At 36.9% G+C, this 24,394-nt stretch overlaps 2 protein-coding genes across 2 annotated transcripts in view; one reads left to right on the top strand and one right to left on the bottom strand.

Annotated features, from left to right (window-relative positions):
• Window positions 1-11,784, bottom strand: part of LOC126815895 (F-box/LRR-repeat protein fbxl-1) — a 109,194-nt gene extending 97,410 nt beyond the window's left edge. The window contains exon 1 of the mRNA XM_050541935.2: window positions 11,337-11,784. Coding sequence (XP_050397892.1) covers window positions 11,337-11,387 — 51 coding nt within the window. The 5' untranslated portion in view covers window positions 11,388-11,784. The remainder of the gene's footprint in view (window positions 1-11,336) is intronic.
• The window catches only part of LOC126815927 (zinc transporter ZIP13), a 40,595-nt gene extending 16,891 nt beyond the window's left edge, over window positions 1-23,704 (top strand). Inside the window, exons 2-9 of the mRNA XM_050542035.2 lie at window positions 14,907-15,011; window positions 16,656-16,771; window positions 17,901-18,089; window positions 18,490-18,579; window positions 19,812-19,925; window positions 21,054-21,123; window positions 21,388-21,487; window positions 22,645-23,704. Of these exons, the coding sequence (XP_050397992.1) occupies window positions 14,907-15,011; window positions 16,656-16,771; window positions 17,901-18,089; window positions 18,490-18,579; window positions 19,812-19,925; window positions 21,054-21,123; window positions 21,388-21,487; window positions 22,645-22,720 (860 nt within the window). The 3' untranslated portion in view covers window positions 22,721-23,704. The remainder of the gene's footprint in view (window positions 1-14,906; window positions 15,012-16,655; window positions 16,772-17,900; window positions 18,090-18,489; window positions 18,580-19,811; window positions 19,926-21,053; window positions 21,124-21,387; window positions 21,488-22,644) is intronic.
• The last annotated feature ends 690 nt before the right edge of the window (window positions 23,705-24,394 follow it).

Below are 24,394 nucleotides of genomic sequence, written 5' to 3'. Positions count from 1 at the left end.
CTTACAGCTATCTCTCATTATGATCATGTTGTTTTTTTTATGAACTTTTGGAGTTTTGATCAAAATTTGAAAGATAATTGAGATAACAGTAAAGATGTATTATTAAGAATTAAGAATTGACACTTGCAGTTTTATTGAAAACAACCATTTTCATTGGCTCAATCGGGGCAGAAAAGTAGGATGTTAACCTCCATTTCATAACCAACTGATTGTAAATGAAAAAGAAATGGAGTTTAACATCCTGCTGTTCTGCTCCGACTGGGCTATGAGGGAAATCTTGCCCAGGCAGCGGTCCTTAAAGTCAGGCCATTCGTCCTGCACCACTGACAAGGGGAAACCACGCCGGAAAATCCCGATAAACCCAGCTGATTGTAGAATAAGATTGACACTGATGGCATGTAGTTCTTGCTGTATATACAGATGACTATCTGATAGAATGGGTAGTTGGCACCTATAGACATACCTATACTTCTTATAACTGACTGTTACATAACATTATCTATATCATAAACAAAATGGTGCCAATTTGTTAAAGCTTAGTTCCACGTAACACAAATATTTCTATGTTAGTAAAACAAATCTTTATCAGCTAGTACAATGTTAAATAAGCTTCGATGGAGATGTCTGCATGGTTTAATTATTCCAGTTATTGTCTTTTCCTAATTTATCATAATTTTGGAACCAGAGCGGTTGGGTGCACCATAAGGTCTGCCATTGAGTCAAGTGGCGTGGTTTCGATTCCCCCTTATACATGACAAGGAGTAGGGTCGCCTGTCCAATCTCAAGGGTTTTCTCTGGGTCCTCTGGTTTCCTCCCGCTGCTAAAGACCACTCCGCACAAGCAATTTATTGAAATAAAATTGAACCATATGTTAGTCCTGAAATGTTACTCTCTCTCTCTCTCTCTCTCTCTCTCTCTCTCTCTATCTCTCTCTATTTTGAAACCAATGTGCAAGAAGTAGTGCTTTAAATAAAGAAACCAAAGGAATATATAAATCTTTATTAGAAGATAAAACATGTTGTAAGTTCTGGTTGATATCTTATTTGCATAATTTCTGATTATATGACCATGTTGTGTGCCATGGGTGCTATAATTGAACACTAACTTCCAGTAGAATTGAATAACATGGATATTATATGTAAGAAGTCTGTCTCTGTGAAACACAAATTTGGCATTAGGTTTGTCATATTATTCATAATGTTTTAATGAGTTGTGTATAAAGATACATCTATAGTTATTGTTATACATACATCTATACACTGTAACCCAGGTATCATTTAATCTTGTGTATCTAGCACTAATTTTTTTCACATTCGTTTAATATCCAATCTTTGTTTAAAAATTTGTAAAAATCATTTAAAATCACCCCAAATCATCTAATTTGTACATGTGTCCAGTTTAAAGCTGACTGTTTAATTTTGATAATGAGTATCCAGTTTACAAGTATTTAATTTCCTGACCACTGTTCAAAAATTAATCATTATACATCATTAATCAATTGGATTGTTTATTTTTAAACACTTGTAAATTAGACACTTATTATCAAAATTGAATGGTCAGCTTTAAACTGGATACAGGTACAAATCAGATGATTTGGGGTGATTTTAAATGATTTTTACGAATTTTTAAACAAAGATTGGATATTAAACGAATGTGAAAGAAATTAGTGCTACCTGGGTTACAGTGATAGTACATGCTAGTCTGGGGGGCACGATTTCGCTCCCCATGTTGGCCGAGAAAGTACGTCAAGATTTTCCGGCGTGGTTTCCCCTTGTCAATGGTGCAGGATGGAGGGCCTGACAAGAACAGATGTCTAGTTTTCGGATGGGACAAAACACCGAAGTCCCGTGTACAGGTTGGCGTGCAGGTAAAAGATCTCTTGGCAGTTGGAATTTGATATAAGAGTAGGCCCTCATAGCACACTGTATGGCGTATGCCCTTCTTTATTAGGTAATTTGGAGCAGAACAGTAGGACGTTAAACCCCATTTCATTTCATTTCATTTCCAAGTTGTGTAGTGGTCATTCTGATTAAAACACAGATCCTATTTCGTTTGTTTTTATAGTTCAAAATTTCGTTTTATTTGTCTTTACTACACTAGGATCTGGAAGAGTTGTTATCATTGACGTGTTCTGGATGATGTGAGGAATTAGCCAATGAAACGGTCTATTGCGGCGAGTTCTTGGCCTTTTGATGCTTGGAACTGTGGGTAAACCACTAGAAACGTCAACGCTGATTGATTAATCAATGTCTGACGCCATAGGGTCAAAAGCTGCTCGTTTGACCCCCGACGTGAACTACCACTATAACTTGTCAGATCTTCATGTAGTGTAGGCCATTGAAAGTATAAAAAAACGAAACGAAATATAGATCTGTATTTGAATCAGATTGGGTAGTGGTATAAGCCATGGTTATTTCTACACAAGAAATACACAGTTGGTTAATTAACTACTTGTATTTAAGTTGGTCGAAAGAGAAACAATTTATTTTGACACTCAGTTAGTTGAGAGAAAACAGTATAAACAAAACCAAAACCATCTTGATCATAAACAACTCCTGTTTACTTAATGGCTTCTACAATAATCACAAACATAATTTTCCTTGTACTCTTAAACTAGGAATCAGGTGGTCTTTTTTCATGAAATTCTGCAGTAACATACACTGTAACTTGGGTATCATTTAATCTTGTGTATCTACCACTAATTTCCTTCACATTCGTTTAACCCTTAATCGGTTGACGTCATTTTGGCATCATGACGTCAAGTGGTCAGGCTAAATAAAGGCTGACGTGAAATATTTTGTATGCCTATTTCAATCAACTAGTGCCGGATCATTATAACATTGTGGTGATTATAGTCAACAATGACCGGTTAAGGGTTAATATCAAATCTTTGTTGAAAAATTGTTTAAAATCCCCCCAGATCATCTACTTGTGTCTAGTTTAAAGGTGATTAATTTTGATAATAAGTGTCCAATTAACAAGTATTTAATTTCCTGACCACTGTTCCAAAATTAATCATTATACATCAGTAATCAATTTTTTAACAGTATCCAGAAACACTCGTTACCAAAATTGAATGGTCAGCTTTATTTTTGTGTTACCTTGATTATGCTGTTTATATACTATATACTATATAAGGAAAGAAAACATTTTATTCTATCAAAACAGGCAAATCTTTTAATTGCCCCAGTAAAAACGCCATTTACCTACTTACTTGCAACCTATGCCACAAACAAAAACTTGATGAAACAAAAAGTCTGTTTCGAATTAGACTGAAGGAACATTATGCTGATATTACCCACAAAAGAGACACCCCAGTTGCCTCCCACTTTCATCTACCCTAGTCGAAACCTTGACTACCAAATAATTAAACAATTGGGTACCAATCCTGACCTCCAAAAATCTACTATCAATAAACGCACCATAGAACTTCATTGGATCATTAGATTGAAAACCTTTCAACCATATGGTATCAATGACAAAATCTGAACTTGGGCACCCCCCCTCCCACATTTTTTCTTTGTTTATATACCGTATAATAAACCTGTTTATAATTTAAACCCGGTATAATAGATAACATGATTTATATATTAGAATGTTGCCAACTAGATAATAATAACTACCAAGATAATTATAAAACAGTGGAGGTGCCAACCATAAAATTATCAGGTTCCAATTATAATAATGAGTTAAAATCAAAGTTCCAACTCAATTAAAATACTGGTACATATATATATATGTAGGCTAGGTTTTTATAAGGAATGCACCAATTTATAATAAGAGTTTGTTAACTAGCAAATATCCCATTCCTTTGTTTTAGGTACATCTTTATTTTTCAGGAGTTTCTTCAACTTAAACATACATGTACATTAAGCAAGAGGTAAATCTGGCTATTGCAGGTCTTTCTTTAGGACTGAAATGTTATCTAAATTATTAATTAGACATTAATTAACTTATCCAGGCCGTAATCAACTCTTGATCGCATCGCTAGCCTGTGATGTTTATTGGATTAGGTTCCGATTTGCTGTTCGACTTCCATTCATAATTAAATCATGAAATGGATAATAGAGACTATGTTTTTTATCCTACCGACTTTAGTAATGATGATCGAGGCTAGGCCGAAAATTCAATCGCTAAAATCTCGGTTCATACTGGATCAATTTGACAGAAATTTTCAGCAAATTCCTTTTACAGTATCTAATTTTTAACTTTTACAGTGAGAACACGCAGCTCTTTATCTAATCTCCCATAATATATCTTTAATTTCTATACATGAATTCATCCATCCAACCCCTTCCTAATATTGGAGCTAAGCTTTCTGACATTTAGTACCTGGAGCTTCTCCGGTGGATGAAATTCACCTCGGGTGCTTCCCTGCAAAGACATTGTCTTACTACATAAAATGCTGGACCAAGCCTATTTTTGTGGCTTCCTCTGTCAAGTTTCTTAGGAAACACTTGTCTACGATATCATCCTTGGTGGAATTGGACGTAAAACTCCACGAACGAACTAACTGACATTTAATCATTCAATCATCTTACTCCCTCCCTCCCCCTCCCCCCCCTAGACCACTATCTATATAATTCGGCGTTTCCCAACCTTTGGGTCGCAACCCAACTTGGGTCGAGAGGACTTTTCGTGGGGTCGCGGACTAGTCTGAGAACTTTTTAAAAAAATGCTATCTTTTCATCTTGATCTCGCTTTAACTCCGTACATCTTATAAGGCCTTCACGTAACCGAGTTGCAAAGTTCAAGGTTCGTTCATTTAGGAACCGATTTGAAATAGAAAGGGACATGATTGTCGCACTGAGTGGCGTTGAGCCATGCATTGAAAACCTGGTCGCTGAAAAACAGGCGCAACTATCACACTGATTAAAAAAATCAATAATTTGTTATCAGACAATAATAAAAGTGAATGATAATGATGTTTCATAGTAAAATGTGACTTTGTTCTTCGAGGGGTTGCGACCTGATCCTGGGCCTGGAATGGGGTCGCCACCCAAAAAAGGTTGGGAACCTATGATATAATGGATATATTGATTAATATCATTTATTATTTATTAATATAGAGTGCAGCTAGTCCTCCCCTCCCCCGCAACCCGCTATCAAATTCTGGGTTAGATAACTGTCTATATTATGGATATATTGATTAATATCAATCATTATTTATTAATATAACTAGTTATTAATATCGGAAGATGTCTATAGAGTGCAGACAGCTAGCTTATTATTTGTTGTCTATCAGAATGAACAAGTTAAAGTTCTGATTTTTTATGTAGAAGTACTTATAATTGTTCTTTATCTACAGGACGGATGACCTGACAGGGACAGCTGTCTAGTCATTTGGATGGGATGAAAAACTTGACATATATATATAGTTTTATGTATTGTACTTTATCTACTGGTGCAGGATGTAGGGTCTGACAGCTGTCTAGTCGTTTGGATGGGTCGAAAAAAAACAAAGTCCGTGTATACATTGGCGTGCATGTAAAAGATCCCTTGGCAATTGGAATTTGATGTAAGAGCATGCCATAGTGCCACTGCCTGGGCAAAATTACCCTCATAACACACTGTATGGTGTATGCCAGTCTTCATTAGCCCAGTCGGAGCAGAACAGTAGGACATTAAACCCCCATTCATTTCATTTTATTTACCCCACACCCCCCTTCAAAGCATCCACACTCACAAGCTTATCGAAGTGACCATAGCCTCGTGGATGTTCTCCAGGTCCTCCCTGTTTCCTCCCACTGCTCAAGACCCCTAAACGCAAGCGAATTATTAAAATAAAATTAAACCATGTGTTAGTCCAAAAATGACCTAGTTTGTATCTAGTGGACCTTAAACCTTGATCTCTCGATCTCTCTCTCTCTCCCTTCTATTGTAATATATTTTTCATAATGTACCACTGTGCATGTATGTAGACCATATGTTATAGAAAGATACAGGCAGTAGATATTGTTCTACTTGTCTTACTAATTATCTACATGGATGATTTATGACTTTGCCTGTTTATTAGTACCATGGTACTTATGGTCAGAGATCATCTATCTCAACTTATATTACAGAGTAACATATGGTTAATAGCTTTCATGTACATGACCAGTAAGTTAGGAGAATGTTGCTTTCTTATAAAGGTGGAACAATAGCTTATTTTTCCTCAAACTCAAATTGGCTTTACATGACCATCAAGTTATGTTCAAGTAAGGAGGAAAGTAGCTTTCTTACAAAGGTGGAACAATAGCTTATTATTCCTCAAACTCAAATTGGCTTTACATGACCATCAAGTTATGTTCAAGTTAAAAGGAAAGTAGCTTTCTAACAAAGGTTTAACAATAGCCAAAGTTTCATTTTAGATTATTTTTCCTTAAACTCAACTTGGCTTTACATGACCATCAAGTTATGTTCATGGTAGGATGAAAATAGCTTTCTTACGAAGGTTTAACAATAGCCAAAGTTTTATTTTAAAACTTGACTTTACATGTCCATCAAGTTATGTTCATAACAGGATGAAAATAGGTTGTTTACAAAGGTGTAGCAATATGGCTGACTTTATATTTTAATTAATTTTCCTTAAAATTTAACGTGAACTCAACTTAGCGTTACATGACCTGGTGAAATTTCCAAACCACCTGAACTCTAAGACAATCTCTATTAAACATGGTCAGTGAAATTTCAAACCACCTGAACTTTTAAACATGGTCAGTGGAATATCTGACCTTAACAAAACTAGAATCATTTCTACAGCTAACTCTATTTGTTAAGGCCAGCTCAATTTTCGTCAAGGTCGCGGAGATGTATATAGGGTTAGGGCACATGATTGTTGGCAAGATTGTAGGTTAGGTTTAAGAATTTGGGGGGAGAGGTTAGGATTAGGTTTGGAATTAGCACTAGCCCTGTTTACATCTCGTGACCTTTGACCAAACTTGAAGTTGGCCTTATTAAATAGACCTAACCACATTTCTACACATGGTGCATATGTTGACCACTTTTCATCAATTACAAACATATGAATGTTAATGTGATATTTACGTTTTATTTATTGGAATTGTTTTATCTTTTAGTCTATTTGATTCTCAGATCATTGTTTTCATTTATACATTCATTCTGAAAATATTGTACCACACACAACATCCATGTTGCTCTATTTCTTTAAGGGGGTTGGGTGGACGAATGGTTAGCACGTGTGCGCTGAATCATAACGTCTGTCATTATTGAGTCAACTGGCGGGGTTTCGATTCCCCGGTAGTACAGGACAAAGAGTATAGGGTCACCTGTCCAATCTCGTGGGTTTTCTCAGGGTCCTCCGGTTTCCTCCCACTGCTAAAGACCCCTACGCACAAGCGAATTATTGAAATAGTTCCGAAATGACCTAGTTTGTGTCAAGTGGAGGTTAAACCCTCCCTCCCTCTCTCTCTCTACTTCTGTCTCTCTCTCAAACTGTGCGTGTTGCATCATAAGTTCTGTCATTGAGTCAAATGGTGTGGTTTCGATTCCCTGCTTGTACTGTACGTGATGAGCAGTAGGGGGGCCTGTCCAGTCTTGTGGGTTTTCTTCGATTCTCTGGTTTCCTCCCACTGGTAAAGACCCCTATGCGCAAGAGAATTTATTGAAATAAAATTGAACCATATTTTAGTCCCAAAATAACCTAGTTTGTGTCGTGGATTGCACGTAAAAGATCCCTTGGCAGTTGGAATTCGATATAAGAGTAACCCATAGTGCTACTGCCCCGGCAAAATTTCCCTTGTTGCAAACTGTATAGCGTATGTTGTCTTCATTAGCCCATTTGGAGCAGAGAACAGTAGGACTTGAACCCCATTCCATTTCATCTCTCTCTCACTCTCTCTCTCTGTCTCTCTCTCTGGGGAGTTGGATGGCTGAATGGTTAGCTGTGCATGCGCTGTATCATAAAGTTTGTCATTGAGTCGACTGGCGTGGTTTCGAATCCCCGGTTGTACGTGACAAGGAGTAGGGTCGCCTGTCCAACCTCATGGGTTTTCTGCGAGTCCTCTGGTTTCCTCCCACTCCTAAAGACCCCTACGCGCAAGCGAATTATTGAAATAAAATTAAACCATATGTTAGTCCCGAAATGACCTACTTTGTGTCGAGTGGACATTAAACCCCACCTCTTTCTCTCTCTCTCTCTCTCTCTCTCTCTCTCTCTCTCTCTCTCTCTCTCATGATAATAAAGTTATGTATTCCTCATCTAGAAGACTGGTTTGTTTTATTTATTTGGCAATGTGTCATTTTGTTGTGTTATATATCGTGGTATCTTACTATTATTGTATGATGTATGGGTAAAAGAAAGGCCATAGTGTGCCTATATATAAAACATGGCATATGGCTACAACTTTCTCAGGTAGATGATAAGCATAACCTTTGTTACAGGTATATACCCCATGCTCTTTTATTTATCTTTTATTTATCTATTACTTATATTTAATTCTCCAGATAACCGTAGTCATAGGTGATTCATTTAAACATGTGCAGTTGCAAAATAATCAGCTTTGATTCAAAACAAACCTTTATAGGTGTACCATAGCAGGTGGTATTATTCAGGCTGCAATCTGAATAAAACACAGATCCTATTTAATTTCGATTTTTTTAAAGTTCAAAATTTCGTTTTACAAATTGTCTTTACTACACTAGGATCTGGAAGAGTTGTTATCATTGACGTGTTCTGGATGGTGTGAGGGATTAGCCAATGAAATGGTCTGTTACGGTGAGCTTTAGGCGTGTTTTGCACGGAACTGTGGGTGATCCAGTAGAAACATTAATGCTGATTGGTTAATCAAATGTCTGACGTCATAGGGCCAAAAGCCACTCGTATGACCTCTGACGCGACCTATCACTACAGCCGGTCAGATCTTCATGTAGTGAAGGCCATCGAAAGTATGAAAAAACGAAACGAAGTATAGATCTGTATTTTAATCAAATTGTTCATCCTGATTCATTTAAAGAGGCAATATGGGAGATTAGATAAAGAATTGACTGTTCGCGTTACAAAATAGATAATGTAAATAGAATATGTTGAAAATTTCAGGCAAATTGCTCCACTCTGGACCAAGATATTAGCTTTTGAATTTTAGACCTACATGTAGCCTCGATCATCATTATTAAAGTCGTTACGATAAAAAAAGTAGTCTCGATTGTCCATTTTTGGATTTAATCATCAATGAGCATTGAGTAGTAGATCAGATTCAAATCCAGTGAAAATCTGATACATAAGATGACATCGAGAGTTTATTATGGCCTGGATAAGATAATTAATGTATAATTAATAGTTTGCATGATGTATCTTTAAACATGTTTGTGTAGTTGCCAAATAATCGGGGGGGGGGGGTTTGGGTGGCTGAATGGTTAGCACGTGCGCGCTGTACCATAAAGTCTGTCATTGTGTCAACTGGCGTGGTTTTGAATCCCCGGTTGTACGTGGCAAGGAGTAGGGTCGCCTGTCCAACCTCGTGGGTTTTCTCCGGGTCCTCCGGTTTCCTCCCACTGCTAAAGACCCCTACGCGCAAGCGAATTATTGAAATAAAACTAAAACCATGTGTTAGTCCCGAAATGACCTAGTTTGTGTCGAGTGGACGTTAAAACCCATTTCTCTCTCTCTCTCTCTCTGCCAAATAGTCAGCTTTTATTCAAAAAGAACCTTTATAAGTTTACAACAGCAGCTGGCAGTGTTCAGGATCCGTTAGATAAATTTATTGTAATTCTCTATTGAATACATGTTTAAATATAAAACGAGATATACTCATAGCAAACTATTTTCCAAATATCGATTTAAATTCCTTATCTTTATTTTGCTGATAAACGTTATCACAATAAACTATGATATTGTCACAGATTGCGGTTAATAGATGTTTTTTTTCAACAGTTTAAAAAATTATGATGAATTATCACAGGGTGATAGAAAACATTTTTTACCCAATTACATTGTTTATTGAGCATTGTATAGTTATTGAGAGAGAGAGAGAGAGAGAGAGAGAGAGAGAGAGAGAGAGAGAGAGAGAGAGAAATCTTTAAGTGGCATTTAGCATCTGTAAACACATTAACAGAACACAGTTTTTATGGGATACAATCACTAGTTTTATTCTAAAAGCACCACGTTTCCACAAGTATCACCAGAACTTAATAGGGGCTTTACATCCCCAGGACATATGATGATGTTATTAATCTGCATAATATAATTTAACTATGGTAATTTAGCACCAAATGATGAGATATATACTGACACAAGTCTGGAAATAACAGTTTTAGTTGTACCTGACAAGCGGGTTGGCGAGGCCAAATGGTTAGCACGTGGGCATTGCATCATAAGGTCTGTCAATTTGTCAGTTAGTCAAGTGGTGTGGTTTCTCCGCTTGTACTTGACGAGGAGTAGGGTCGCCTCCAGTTTCCTCCCACTGCTGAATACCCCTACGCTCAAGCGAATTATTGAAATAAAATTGAACCATATATTAGTCCCGAAATGACCTAGTTTGTGTCAAGTGGATGTTAAAAACCAATTATTGAAATAGAATTTAACAATATTTTAGTCCCAAAATAACCTAGTTTGTGTCGTGGATTGCACGTAAAAGATCCCTTTGGCAGTTGGAATTCGATATAAGAGTAGGCCATAGTGCCGCTGCCCAGGTAAAATTTCCCTCGTTGCACACTGTATGGGAAAGTCATCTTCATTAGCCCATTTGGAGCAGAACAGTAGGACCGCAAAACCCCATTTCATTTCATCTCTCTCTCTCTCTCTATCTCTCTCTCTCTCTCTCTTTCTCTCTCACTCTCTCTTATTGAAAAAAGATGTTTATTAAGTTTATTAACCCATTGGGAGCAGAAAAGTAGGACCTTAAACCCCCTCTCTCTCTCTCTCTCTATCTCTCTCTCTCTCTCTCTATCTCTCTCTATCTCTCTCACTTTCTCTCTCTCTCTCTCTCTCCATCTCTCTCTATCTCTCTCTATTGAAAAATAAGATGTTAGTTATATTGTCCTGTTAATGTATTTGTCAGATGTTAAAGATTAAAAGTAATGCATGTCCTTAGTAATTATCTTGCTGCACTGTAACACAGTTTGCCAAATCTATTTTCTAAAGTGACACTGTGCCAATATTTTTTTTCTATTGACAACGCGTACACAAAATATAGGCCTATTAAGAAAAAATATTTATCTCGTGTAATTTAATCTATTCAGTAGAAAATATAAAAAAATTAAACATTTGAATTCTATATACAAATATATATAATAGGGCATTGTTACGAAAGTTTTGTACACACGTGTACATAGGTTTAGTAACATGCCTACATCATATAGCGTATACGGTTTCCATACATATTTATATCACTTACCCCAGTGGCATCGCGTCTCGGCTGATCTTCTTGTGATGAATCCAAAATCATTTTTCTCAATTTCTATTTTGTTTATATATATCAAAACCTGTTTTAAGACAACATATGTCTCTGATAGAAACTGTACTATAAATATTCACACAAGCACTACACAATAGGTATATACATAATTTATATATATGTATACTAGTAGATGGTGTATATCTCTCTATGATGTTCTAGTATATACTCCAATAACAGATCACTCTGACATGGGGGTTTACTCTATTGGTACAGCCGACTCAATTAACTGGCTGTGTGTTATTCCATTATATCGAAAGCTTTGAATGTTAGTAACTTTCTCTTCTGCCAATTTCTGGCTTCTTTTTAAGATTAAGTTATGACTTAAAAGAAATGGTTTTAAAGAGCAGTACTCTGCACTTAATATAAAAAGATTATAAGGTGGCCTTCTGGCCCACTCTAACATACTTTGTACATATGGTTTCCACTGAATGAGCTCTGGGATTCCCCTCCTTTGACATTTGATCCCAGCTGTTGCCAAATTTGGCTCCCTTATGAGCATTTAATCAGTTCCCTCCACCCACACCTTTCTAATGGTCTAAATTAAAGTTCTATAATCTATTTATTATTTGGAGAAAGAAAAAAAGAATTGATAATTTACCGAGCATGTATTTTCTATTAGTGTGTTCATGTTGAACATGTGTTTTCAAGTGCGTAGGCCGTGGTGAGAGGTTATTGACTGTACATACAAGTAATAGTATACTTTAAAGTAGCTAAGTCTCTAACTCAATATCATCAAAATATCGGTTCAGAGTGGATCAATTTGACTGAAATGTTCAGCATATACCCTTTACATTATCTAGGTTTTAAGGGGGGTTGGATGGAGGACCCGGAGAAAACCCACGAAGTTGGACAGGCGACCCTACTTCTTGTCACGTACAACCGGGGATTCGAAACCATGCCAGTTGACTCAATGACAGACTTTATGATACAGCGCGCACACGCACCATTCAGCCATCACACCCCCATTTATCAATTAGCACATCTAATAAACATGAAAACATAATAAGGAACACAATTGTTATTTTAATTAAAGAGACGTTTCATTGAGGGTTCTCTCAACCTTAAAGGTCACTTGAAAAGCATCATTTTTTTTTTAAATAATGCAAGTAATTATGTCAACATATCCTTTCCATAAGTATAACCCGAACCCGAACGTCAAGATTACCTGCAACAACAGGTAAATTTCAACATTAGTAATTTCCGCCGTTCTCCGTGGGTAGTCGTAACTTTCCGTCAATAAGCAATCCGTGACGTCATTTTAGTCCTTCTGCACATAGAAATATAGACTAGAATATGAGCAGAAGGACTAAAATGACGTCACAGATTGCTTATTGACGGAAAGTTACGACTACCCACGGAGAACGGCGGAAATTACTAATGTTGAAATTTACCTGGTGCAGGTAATCTTGACGTTCGGGTTCGGGTTATAGTTATGGAAAGGATATGTTGACATAATTACTTGCATTATTTAAAAAATTTATGAACCTTTTCCGGTGACCTTTAAGGTTGAGAAAACCCTTAACGAAATATTACTTTAATTAAAATAGTAATTGTGTTCCATATTATTTCATGTAGATGTATATTGTCGTTTTCCCTGTCCGTCAGGTCACAACTTTTATCCCAATTTAACGAAACTTGAAATATAGGTCTATCTCACAAAGATCTCAGTTCCTTTCGAAATGTATCTGACCATAACTTCATGGATTATGGACCCGAATCGTTTTATTTGAGCATTAATTAAATTCATGTATGTACTTACTGTAAAGCACTTTTGAACATTCTTTAAAGGGACAATAACACTCTTGACAGCTCCAGAAAATAAAAAATAGCCTTATTCTAAGTACTATATGTTAGTGTCTTACCTGTTGTGTAAATTATCCATTAAATCCTATTTTACTTGTCCAGAGGGTTCAAAAATATTTTTAAATCCAAGTCACATTTGAAAAGCTTTACGTCAGGCTTTTCAAATCCTTTAGTTGAATTTTTCCAATTTTTTAAATTAGGTGTGTTAAGATGAAATTTGTATCACCAATTAATTGGAATATTGTAAAATAGTACAATTTGCTGACCAGAATAAAAATTGGGACATATTATTCAGTTACAACAAGAGTGGTATTGAGCCTTTAAGGGAATGTGGGAGCCGTGGTGGCTCAGTGAGTAAGACGCTGGCTTGCTAGCCCGAAGGTCCCAGATTCGCTCCTGGTGTTGATGATAAAGTTACTCTGGTTTTTCTGGCGTGGTTTATCACATGTCAGTGGTGCAGAACGAAGGTCCTGGCAAGGACAGTGTCTAGTAGGTTGTAGCGCTGTCGTCAAAGCAAAATTTCTGCCATGGCTGTCTTCATTAGGCCAGCTGGTGTCAAAAAGTAGGATGCTAAAACCCATTTCTTTTCCTTTTTATACGCCCACATTTAAATGTGGTCGTATATTGTCGTCGCCCCCGTCCGTCCGTCCGTCTGTCCGTCCGGCGGTCTAGAGGCTAAAGTTAATATTCGATTGACTTTAGATTTATACACAGTGTTTAAGGTCTTGAGATGAAGAAGCCTAAAGATTTTCAGCGATTTCTGATAATTACTGCCAGAGTTATGGCCCTTGATCACTTCAAAAAGTCTTGTGGACGCTCTAGAGACCAAAGTTAATATCCTATTCATCTTAAATTTATACACAGTGTTTAAGGTCATGAGACGAAGAAGCCTGTTGATTTTCAGCGATTTCCAATAATTACTGCCAGAGTTATGGCCCTTGATCACTTCAAAATATCTTGTGGACACTCTAGAGGCCAAAGTTAATATCTGATTGGCTTTAAATTCATACACAGTGTTTAAGGTCATGAGACGAAGAAGCCTATTGATTTTTAGCAATTTCCGACAATTACTGCTAGAGTTATGGCCCTTGATCACTTTGAAAAATCTTGTGGACGCTCAAGAGGCCAAAGTTAATATCCGATTGACTTCAAATTTATAATCAGATTTTAGTGTATTATAAATGTTTCATTACCGAAAATTAAAAATATGCGACAACTCTTGTTGACTGCCCGAACGATTTAGCTGCTGTGGGCGTATGTTTCGTTGCCTGGCAACCTATCTTATAGATGTGTAAAACATCTCAGCCTTGAAATAATCTGCCTGTCCAACCTTGTGTGTTTTCTTCGGGTCCTCTGGTTTCCCCACACTGCTAAATACCCCTACACGCAAGTGAATTATTGAAATAAAATTGAACTATATGTTAGTCCCGAAATGGCCTAGTTTGTCTTGAGTGGAGGTTAAACCCGCTCTCTCTCTCTCTTTCTTTCTCTCTCTCTCTGAAATAATTTGTCTGTCATTGACAATGTTACACCCAATTTCAGGCGTTTTCACAATACCTGCTATTATGTCGGGACTCTGGGACAGACTTTTCTGTGTTGTCAGGTGTTTCAGGTGTTGTCACAATACCTGTTATTGTGTCTTGCACAGATTCGTCTCTTTGTTTTGATTTCTGTTCATCAGATTTTATTTTCTGGTATTTTCAGCTGCTGCAACCAGGTTAAAGTTATTATTAAGTTTTGCTGTTGGTGCGTTATTAGGAGATGTGTTTTTACATTTACTGCCTGAAGCATGGGGACATCTTGATAAAGGTTAGTACCGGTATCATTACTTCTTTCACAGAATGAGGGGTAGGGTGGCCATGTGGATAAGGTGCTGGCTAACTAGCCTGGAGGTCGCGTTTTCAATCCCTGCATTGGCCGAGAAATTTCATCGTGATTTTCTGACGTTGTTTCCCCTGCCAGTGGTGCAAGATGGGACGAAAAACCGAGGTCCTGTGTGGCGTGCACATAAAAGATCCCTTGGCAGTTGGAATTCAATATAAGAGTAAGCCATAGAGCCACTGCCCTGGCAAAATTTCCTTCATAGCATACTGTATGGCAAATGCCTGTCTTCATTAGCCCAGTTGAAGCAGAACAGTAGGATGTTAAACCCCATGTATGAGGTTCACCATGGAAAACTTGAGATACACAAACTGGAAGTAAAGACCAATAAACATGCAATTTTCCGACCCCTCGTATCCTTCCACCTCAAAATCCTGAATATTCACCAAAACCTGGCCAAAAATGTATTTTCAAACCCACTTCTTCGATTCTACACCAAAAAGTCAACAAAAATCACCGTGTAAAACAAGGAAATAAAGCAGAGGGAGAGAAAGACTAAAAATAACTTTCGACCTTCATTTGTTTGTGATGGCGTGGGAATATTTAATGAGCTGTGTCCACATGATGAACTATTTTTATGTGGATGAGTTGTCTTACCCTGTTTTACCTTGATCTATTCAGTCAATATATACTCTTCAAAAAAAGTAGGGGATATTGAAATGCAAATACCTATGCAGGTTGTGATATGATAAATAGTCATGGACACTTGACATGCTTTATCCTATCCATGTTTGCTTTCCTATCGGTTCTTGCATAAGATTTACTGTTTAGCGTATCTTTGCTTTAGTGTGTTACGTTTAATTTGATCGAGAGACGTGTTCGTCGACGTCAACGTCAAATGACAACACTGCAAGAATTGGCCGTAGCACTTCAAGAGGAGTGGGTCAGATTGCCCCAAATCATGATTTGACGGTTAATCAGGAGCATGCCACGATGAATTGCTAAATGTCGGAGGATTGGTGTAGCAATTACTTATTATTAAGTCAAAAATCAAAAACGTCCATTTTCACTTTTGACGGTGTATCTCTTTGCGAGTGAAATGGGGCCGTCAGATAAGCCGCCCATATGAACTGTTTATGTTCATGTGTATGAAATTGGCCTGTTATTAACATACACTGGTTACCTCTAATAAAGACAGCAGAGAGAGAGAGAGAAATGAGGTTTAACGTCCACTCGACACAAACCAGGTCATTTCGGGACTAACATATGGTTTTTAATTTTATTTACATAATTCGCTTGCACGTAGGGGTCTTTAGCAGTGGGAGGAAACCGGAGGACCTGGAGAAAACCCACGAGGTTGGACAGGCGACCCTACTCCTTGCCACGTACAACCGGGAATTCGAAACCACGCCAGTCGACTCAATGACAGACTTTATGATACAGCGCGCGCACGCTAACCATTTAGCCATCCAACCCCCCTAAAGACAGCAGTGCGTTTCTGCAGTTTTGTATTGTTTCTGAAGAGTATAGAACCACATAAAATATTCATACACAGTAAAGTGGCTGATAGGTATAAAACATGGATTTGGACCCACCACTTTTTGAAGAGTATATATTCAATTCTTTTTATAGATAGTGGTCCTCAAGCCTATACAAATGTTGGATTATGGGTTATAGCTGGTATTTTAATGTTTTTAATTATTGAAAAAACATTTGGTGAGAAAGATGATGATGATGATGATGATAAGGTTAGTCATTATAGAGTTTTATATGGTGGGGTGGACGAGTGGTCTTAAGTGTGTATTTAGAACATAAGGTCTGTCATTCTGTCAACTGGTGTGGTTTGATTCCCAGGAGTAGGATCGCCTGTCTAACCTCGTGGGTTTTCTCAGAGTTCTCCTCCCACTGTTAAAGAACCTGATGGTATTTAGATTGTAATCTATACCTTCAAAACATTGGACGTATTCTTTGATCTTCAATTGATGTATATGTTTATACTATAATATGAGATAATATTATCATTTATTATCTATTTATTATCTATTGTTTGATGATATTGTCCTCTATTCAACTGATAAACACCTATCTGATTTAAATACAGATCTATATTTCGTTTCATTTTTTTATACTTTTGATGGCCTACACTACATGAAGACCTGACCGGTTGTAGCGATAGGTCGAGTCAGAGGTCATACGAGCGGCTTTTGACCCTATGATGTCAGACATTTGATTAACCAATCAGCATTGATGTTACTAGTGGATTACCCACAGTTCCGTGCAAAACATTCCTAAAGCTCGCTGTAACAGACCATTTCATTGGCTAATTCCTCACATCATCCAGAACGCAGGTTATATAACATGTGTAATATGTGTGTATGCGCAGAAGAACTAATCTTATATCACCCATCCTGGTAGATTAAATTAAACCTCCCTCTCTCTCTCTCTCTCTCACTCTCTCTATCTCTATCTCTATTGTGAGAGAGCCACAGTGGCTAAGTGGGTAAGACGCTGGCTCGCTAGCCTGGAGGTCGCAGGTTCGCTCCCGATGTTGGCCAAGAAAGTTCATCAGGATTTTCCAGTGTGGTTTCCACTTGTCAGTGATGCAAGACTGAGGATCTGACAAGGACATCTGTCTAGTCATTTGGATGGGATGAAAAACCGAGGTCCTGTGTACACAATGGCGTGCATGTAAAGATTCCTTAATTAGAATTGATATAAGACTAAGCAATACTGCCGCAGCCCAAGCAATATTTTCCTCATAGCATGCTGTATGGCATGTGCCCAGTCGGAGCAGAACAGTAGGACGTTAAACCCCATTTCATTTCATTTCTATTTTGTAATAAGTTTTAATGTGTGCTTGTATACTTTTGTTTTCAGGATGATGATGAAGATGAAATAAAAGAAATTCAGGAAAAAGATAAAACGAAACAGATAAATAATAGCCATTCTTCCACAGAAACCTTACGTCAAAGAAATCATTTAGTTAATGATAAAATTATAAAAAATAACATACAAATAATACCTAGAACTAGACAGAGCAGTTTACATAAAATAGAAAAAATCGCTGTAAGTATCAATATTGTCAAAAGTTGGCTGGTATCACTTTTATTTTAAACTTAGTGATCTGCTCTGACTAAAAGAGACACATAGATCAAAAAATCAAAACTGTGCATCAATTTAAATTCTGTGGTCAATGCGCGTCTCTTAACCAGATACTTTTTGTTGGCTTTAGCCAATTGATGCTTAATCTAGCCGATTGGTAAAACAATGAATAGGCCACTATGGTATCATAAATCAGTCTGGGGAGGTCTAATGAGCCCTATTAGGGCGCTTTGTGGCCCTCTAAATGTTAAAGGATTAAATTGGATAGGGCGGTTTGGGGAGGTCTAATGAGCCCTTTTAGGGCACTTTGTGGCGCTGTAAGTGTTAAAGGGCTAAATTGAATGAAACCTTTCTCTATTTGTAGGTTAGTGGTTATTTAAATTTATTAGCCAATGTGATAGATAATTTTACACATGGTCTAGCTGTAGGTGGTAGTTATCTAGTCAGTAAAAAGGTTGGTATTAATAGTTAATTTAACAGGGGTGACAACTCTTTATCCACAGATTCCATACATTATACGAGAGCTAAATCTGCCTATTGCAGGTCTTTCTTTAGACCTGAAATGTTATATAAACTATTAATTAGACATTAATTAACATGAAAAGACCTTAATCAACTTTCGATGCCATCTTATGTGTCAGATTTTCAATGGATTTGAACCTGATCTGCTGCTGAACGCTCATTGATGATTAAATCTAAAAATGAATAATTGAGACAATGTTTTTTATCATACTGACTCTAGTAATGATGATCGCTAATATCTCAGTTCAGAGTGGAGCACTTTGACTGAAATTTTCAGCATATTCCCTTTACATTATCTAGTTTTTAACTATTGTAGTAAGAACTGCCAACTCGTTATCTAATCTTCCATAATGCCCTTTAATAGTTAATTTAGCAGGCGTGGCAACTTCTTATCCACAGAGTAATGTTCCATGTACAAATTAATGGTAAAAACTGGCAAATCCTACTGTCGCCTGCCCCAGACCACATGCCAAACTTGACGTTGCCTTCACACGTACCCCCTGGATAGAGCATCGTTCAGAGGCCATATTATTCATACTAGTGTTGCCAATTAAACAAATCTAGGAAATAACACTGTAATCCTTGTATCATTTAATTTTGTGTATTTAGCACTAATTTCTTTCACATTTGTTTTATGTTAAATCTTTATTTAAAAATTGTTTACAATCACCAAAAATCATCTAATTTATACATGTGTCCAGTTTAAAGCTGAATGATTAATTTTGATAATGAGTGTTCAATTTACAAGTATTTAATTAAGTATTTGTAAATGTGATACTTATTATCAAAATTTTTGGTCACAGTGTATCTATAGTACATAAAAGGTATTTAATACAAATGAAAAAGTAACAAGTTAACAATTTCAAGGGGCATAACTCCATTTTATATGCTATTTATAAGAGAATGACTCTCTAAATTAATGCTTTGTATGAGAATCAGCTTGTGAGGTATATTACCACAGTAATAGTTTGTTTTTCCTGGTCACAGTGTATCTACAGTATGTAAAAGAGATTTAATGCAAATTTAAAAGTAACACTGTCACAATTTCAAGGGATATAACTCCATTTTATATGCTTTGACTCTAAATCAAGGTTAATGCTATGTAAACTCAATATAGGCTACGAGGAATATTACCACTGTAAATTTATTTGTCTCTATTTTTAGGTTGGATTAGTTACAACTTTAGCTATATTATTACATGAAATTCCTCATGAAATTGGTGATTTTGCTATTTTATTAAAATCTGGATTTAATAGATGGAGAGCAGCCAAAGCCCAGGTATGTTTATAAAATGAAAATGAAATGAAATGGGGTTTAACGTCCTACTGTTCTGCTCCTATACTGGGCTAATGAAGACGGGCATACGCCATACAGTGTGCTATGAGGGAAATTTTGCCCTGGCAGCGGCACTATCAAATTCCAACTGCCAAGGGATCTTTTACATGCATTCCAATGTATACACTGGACCTCGGTTTTTCGTCTCATCCGAAGGACTAGACAGCTCTCCTTGTCAGACCCTCCGTTCTGCACCACTGACAAGGGGAAACCAAGTCGGAAAAACTGGATGCAGGGATCGAACACCCGACCTCCAGGCTAGCGACTAAAGTCTTACCAAATTAGTTATTTCATTGAAATAACGTTGAACAAACAAACGTTCAAAGCATTGCCGTTGCTTTAGATTGATCGTGTAAATTATTTATTTCCATCCTATTTAGAGTTTTTTCTGTATGCAAATGAGGTTCGTCGTAGATTCCATATAAGGTATAGGTTCTAATATGCTAAGTTCTATTATGCATTTGTCCATAATGCAAAATGCCAATCTGTTTCACAGAGGATTACAAAAGTCTTCTAATATCTCTGTAAAAGATGACTACCTTCAACACGTGACGTCTCATCACGCGGCGTCAATCATTGGCTGAATGGCACATGCATTGTTTACATAAGACCTTACTGGTTCGGGCGGAATGGAGCCTTTTACTGATTTTAATACCCATTTACACTAAACAGAAAATAATTTTTACCTACAAATACGTCAAACGTCTTTATTTATTTTTCTAATACATAAAAAAAAATGTTTTAGAATTTAATTTGTCGGAGGAAAAAAGTTAATATTTGGGACTCATTAAGTCGCATCGATGTCATCCTTACCAGTGATTGTCACTGCTGATCAGTGTGGCAAAATGCCAAGTGGAGAAGTGTAATGTGCAAAATAATAACTATTATACTGTATTTGTATTATTGAAAATTGTATTCTGTATTTTAACACTGCGACAATGGTATTGTGGAGCAATGGAAATTGCAAATTGTAAAACTAATATACGTATTTTGAACTGCTTGTGTCGAGTGGAGGTTAAACCATATCTCTCTCTCTCTCTGTCTATCTATAGGTCTATGTGTATATTTCAGTTATTAACAGCATCAGGAGGTATTCTTGGAGCTATAACAGCTTTATGTGCAGAAACACCAGAAGCAGCAGGTAATATCTCTACGCCATCTAGGCAAAAAAACAATTCTCGATTCCAGTTATTGTCATATCACTTAAAAAGTGCAAATGACTAGTTCTGATAAAACTCGGCCATCTTCTCCGATTTCCTCACACTGCTAAAGACCCTTAGGCTAGCGCAAGCGAATTATTGAAATAAAAAACGATATGACTATACATCAGTAATTTTTGTCCATAAAAAGTGTGTCCCAATAACTAAATGTTATTCAAAGATTTAATGCCATATTGTTTTGCTAGGTGATAGAACTGCTTGGATTTTACCATTTACATCTGGTGGATTTTTATATATAGCTTTAGTTACTGTAGTACCTGATTTATTACAAGAACGAAAAGGCCGGTAAGTATATACTTAACTATCGGAACTTCACAAACAAACGTAGTATAAAGCCAAGGTATTCACAGGTGTTGAAGCTGTGGTGGGTCAGTGAGTAAGACGTTGGATTGCTAACCTGGATGTCCCTTGTTCGATCCTGGTATTGGACGAGAAAGTTCATTGGGATTTTGGGGGGTTGGATAGCCGAATGGTTAGCACATGCGCGCTGCTCTGTATCATACGGTTTGTCATTGAGTTGTACGTGACAAGGAATAGGGTCGCTTGTCCAACCTGATGGGTTTTCTCCAGGCCCTCCGGTTTCCTCCCACTGCTAAAGACCCCTACGCGCAAGCGAATTATTGAAATGACCTAGTCTGTGTCGAGTGGACGTTAAACCCCATCTCTCTCTATCTCTCATTGGGATTTTCCGGAGTGGTTCCCCCTTGTCAGTGGTGCAGGATGGAGGTTCTGTAAAGGGACAACGTATGCATGTAAAAACAACCATTGACAGTTGGAAATCGAAAGCAAAATTTCACTCATAGCACACTGTATGGCGTATGCCCATCTTCATTAGCCCAGTCGGAGCAGAACAGTAGGACGTTAAACCCCATTTCATTTTAATTTTATTTATACACCCATATTGAAATCGGTTGTAAACTGTCATCGCCCCATCCAACCATCACCTACTATTAGCTAAAACTATCATTCGTTTAACTTAAAATTCATACGCATAGTGTTTATACACTAGATTTTCAATGATTTTCGATAAATAATGTCATAGTTATTGCCCTTGATCAGTTTACCTCCCTGTTTAGCTGCATTCATAAACTTTTATCCATCTTCCATCGTCCGGGGGGGGATTGGATGGCCAAATGATTAGCGCTTGTGCGCGATGCATCATAAGGTTTGTCATTGAGTTAACTGGTGTGGTTTTAATTTCTTGGTTGCACATGACAAGGAGAAGGGTCACCTGTCTAACCTCATGGGTTTTCTCCGGGTCTTCCGGTTTCCTCCCACTGCTAAAGACCCCTACGCACAAGCGAATTATTGTAATAAAAGTGAACCATGTTAGTCCCAAAATGACGTTAGACCTCCCTCTCTCTCTCTCTCTCTCTCTCTCTCTCTCTCTCCCATGATTTTAGTTGTAAATTAAATTATCCATATTAATCTCTTTTTTTCAGAGAATCATTAAAGCAAGTTATTAGCCTCATCTGTGGAGTGTCATCAATGGTGATGGTTACCTATCTATTTGATTAGTAAACTAGTGCTGAATTAGTCCTGAATGATGCCAGAGTTAAAACCACAAAGATATGTTGAAAACTCGTTCATCAAGGCATTTCTTAACAGACATTAATTTTTTTAATGCATTTAAAGAATGTAACAGATGCCCCTCCCCCTCCTCAATCCCCCTAAAAAAAACATTAATATCCAATATCATTGCCATATTTGGGGTTAGGGGAGAGGTCTCTTTAACGCCCTTGTTTCGTTCAGACATCAACCACATACCCAATAGTGCAATTAACTGATCACCATTTTAAACCACATGGTGATATGCTGCCCCCTCCCGTCCCAACCCAGCCTTCCATTCTGTGGGAAAATGATGAATATGCCCTTGTTTAATGTATCTTGTTCTTAAGTAACTCTACTTTCATTTTCCTAATTTATCATGAAAGTGCTTAAATATGGTTGGCTGGTAAAAAAAACCCCAGGTATGGCCACACTGATTTGATTTTCTGATCTTCAGGAACACCTGTGAAAAATGATCCTCTTCAGGTAAAAGACTAATTTAAAACCAAAGGTACTCGGTTGCATTGTTTAAAAGCTTTTAGTTTCAAATTATTAATTTTTGAAATTTCAAACAAAACATCTTTCACATGATTCAAGTGGCTATTTATGTATCAAGGCCACGAAGATAAAAAAATCAAATTGGTTTGGCCTAAATACTGGTAAAAGTACAAAGTTTGTCCTCCGTTTTGTGGTCATAACTAGTAAAAATTCTATTTAATGGTAGACGATTGAATTGTTCATATTTTGTTTCTATGATAATGCTGCAGAAATATATGAAAATGCAGAGACGTACAGAAAGGGTAAAGAAAAATGCTATATTGGCATTTTGACTGTTATTTCTTCTTTTTTTTAACCGTTTATGGGAAAACCTCCAATATCCAACCATAATAAGTGCTATTGGTATTTTTTATTTTCATGCGATGTTCATTCTAAATAACCATAAGTTTGTTTTTACAAATTCTTCATTTTAAAGTCTGTATTTTTGTTGATTGTCTTTATTGTTTCTAACTATTGTTTTTTTTTTTTTGTTGTTGTTTTCTTTTTAGAAATTATTATTTAATACCCACAGCATCATTCAGGCGTATCTTGAATCATATAAATTTTTCATATATTCTTAGTGTTCTATATCACTGAATCTTTAGACCATGGGCCTCTTGTTTTCATTTAGCCACTGTGATTTTCAGTCGATACCAAGAAAAAATTATATTTTCCTGCCGTAACGTTAGCTTTTTCCCAGATTTTTTTAGGAAAGTAAACAAAAGGATTAAACATCTAACTCATGGATGTTGTTTTGCTGATATATGTCGGACATGTCCTATGCAGGTAGGGAAACGTCCGACCAGGAATATGCCCTATTGGACATCAAGATTAAAACACAGATCCTGTTTCGTTTTTTATAGTTCAAAATTTTGTTTTACTTGTTTTTATTACACTAGGATCTGGAAGAGTTGTTATATAACCCGCCTTTTGGATGATGTGAGGGATTAGCCAATGAAACGGTCTGTTACGGCGACTTTTCAGCGTAACCCCCTAGAAACATCAGTGCTTATTGGTTAACAATGATCTGATGTCATAGAGTCAAAAGTTGCTCGTACTACCCCTGACATGACCTTCCATTACAACCAGTCAGATCTTCATGTAGTA

Source organism: Patella vulgata, chromosome 3 (genome assembly GCF_932274485.2).
Source record: "Patella vulgata chromosome 3, xgPatVulg1.2, whole genome shotgun sequence".
Lineage (NCBI taxonomy): Eukaryota > Metazoa > Mollusca > Gastropoda > Patellidae > Patella > Patella vulgata.
This window is presented reverse-complemented; position numbering and strand designations above follow the sequence as displayed.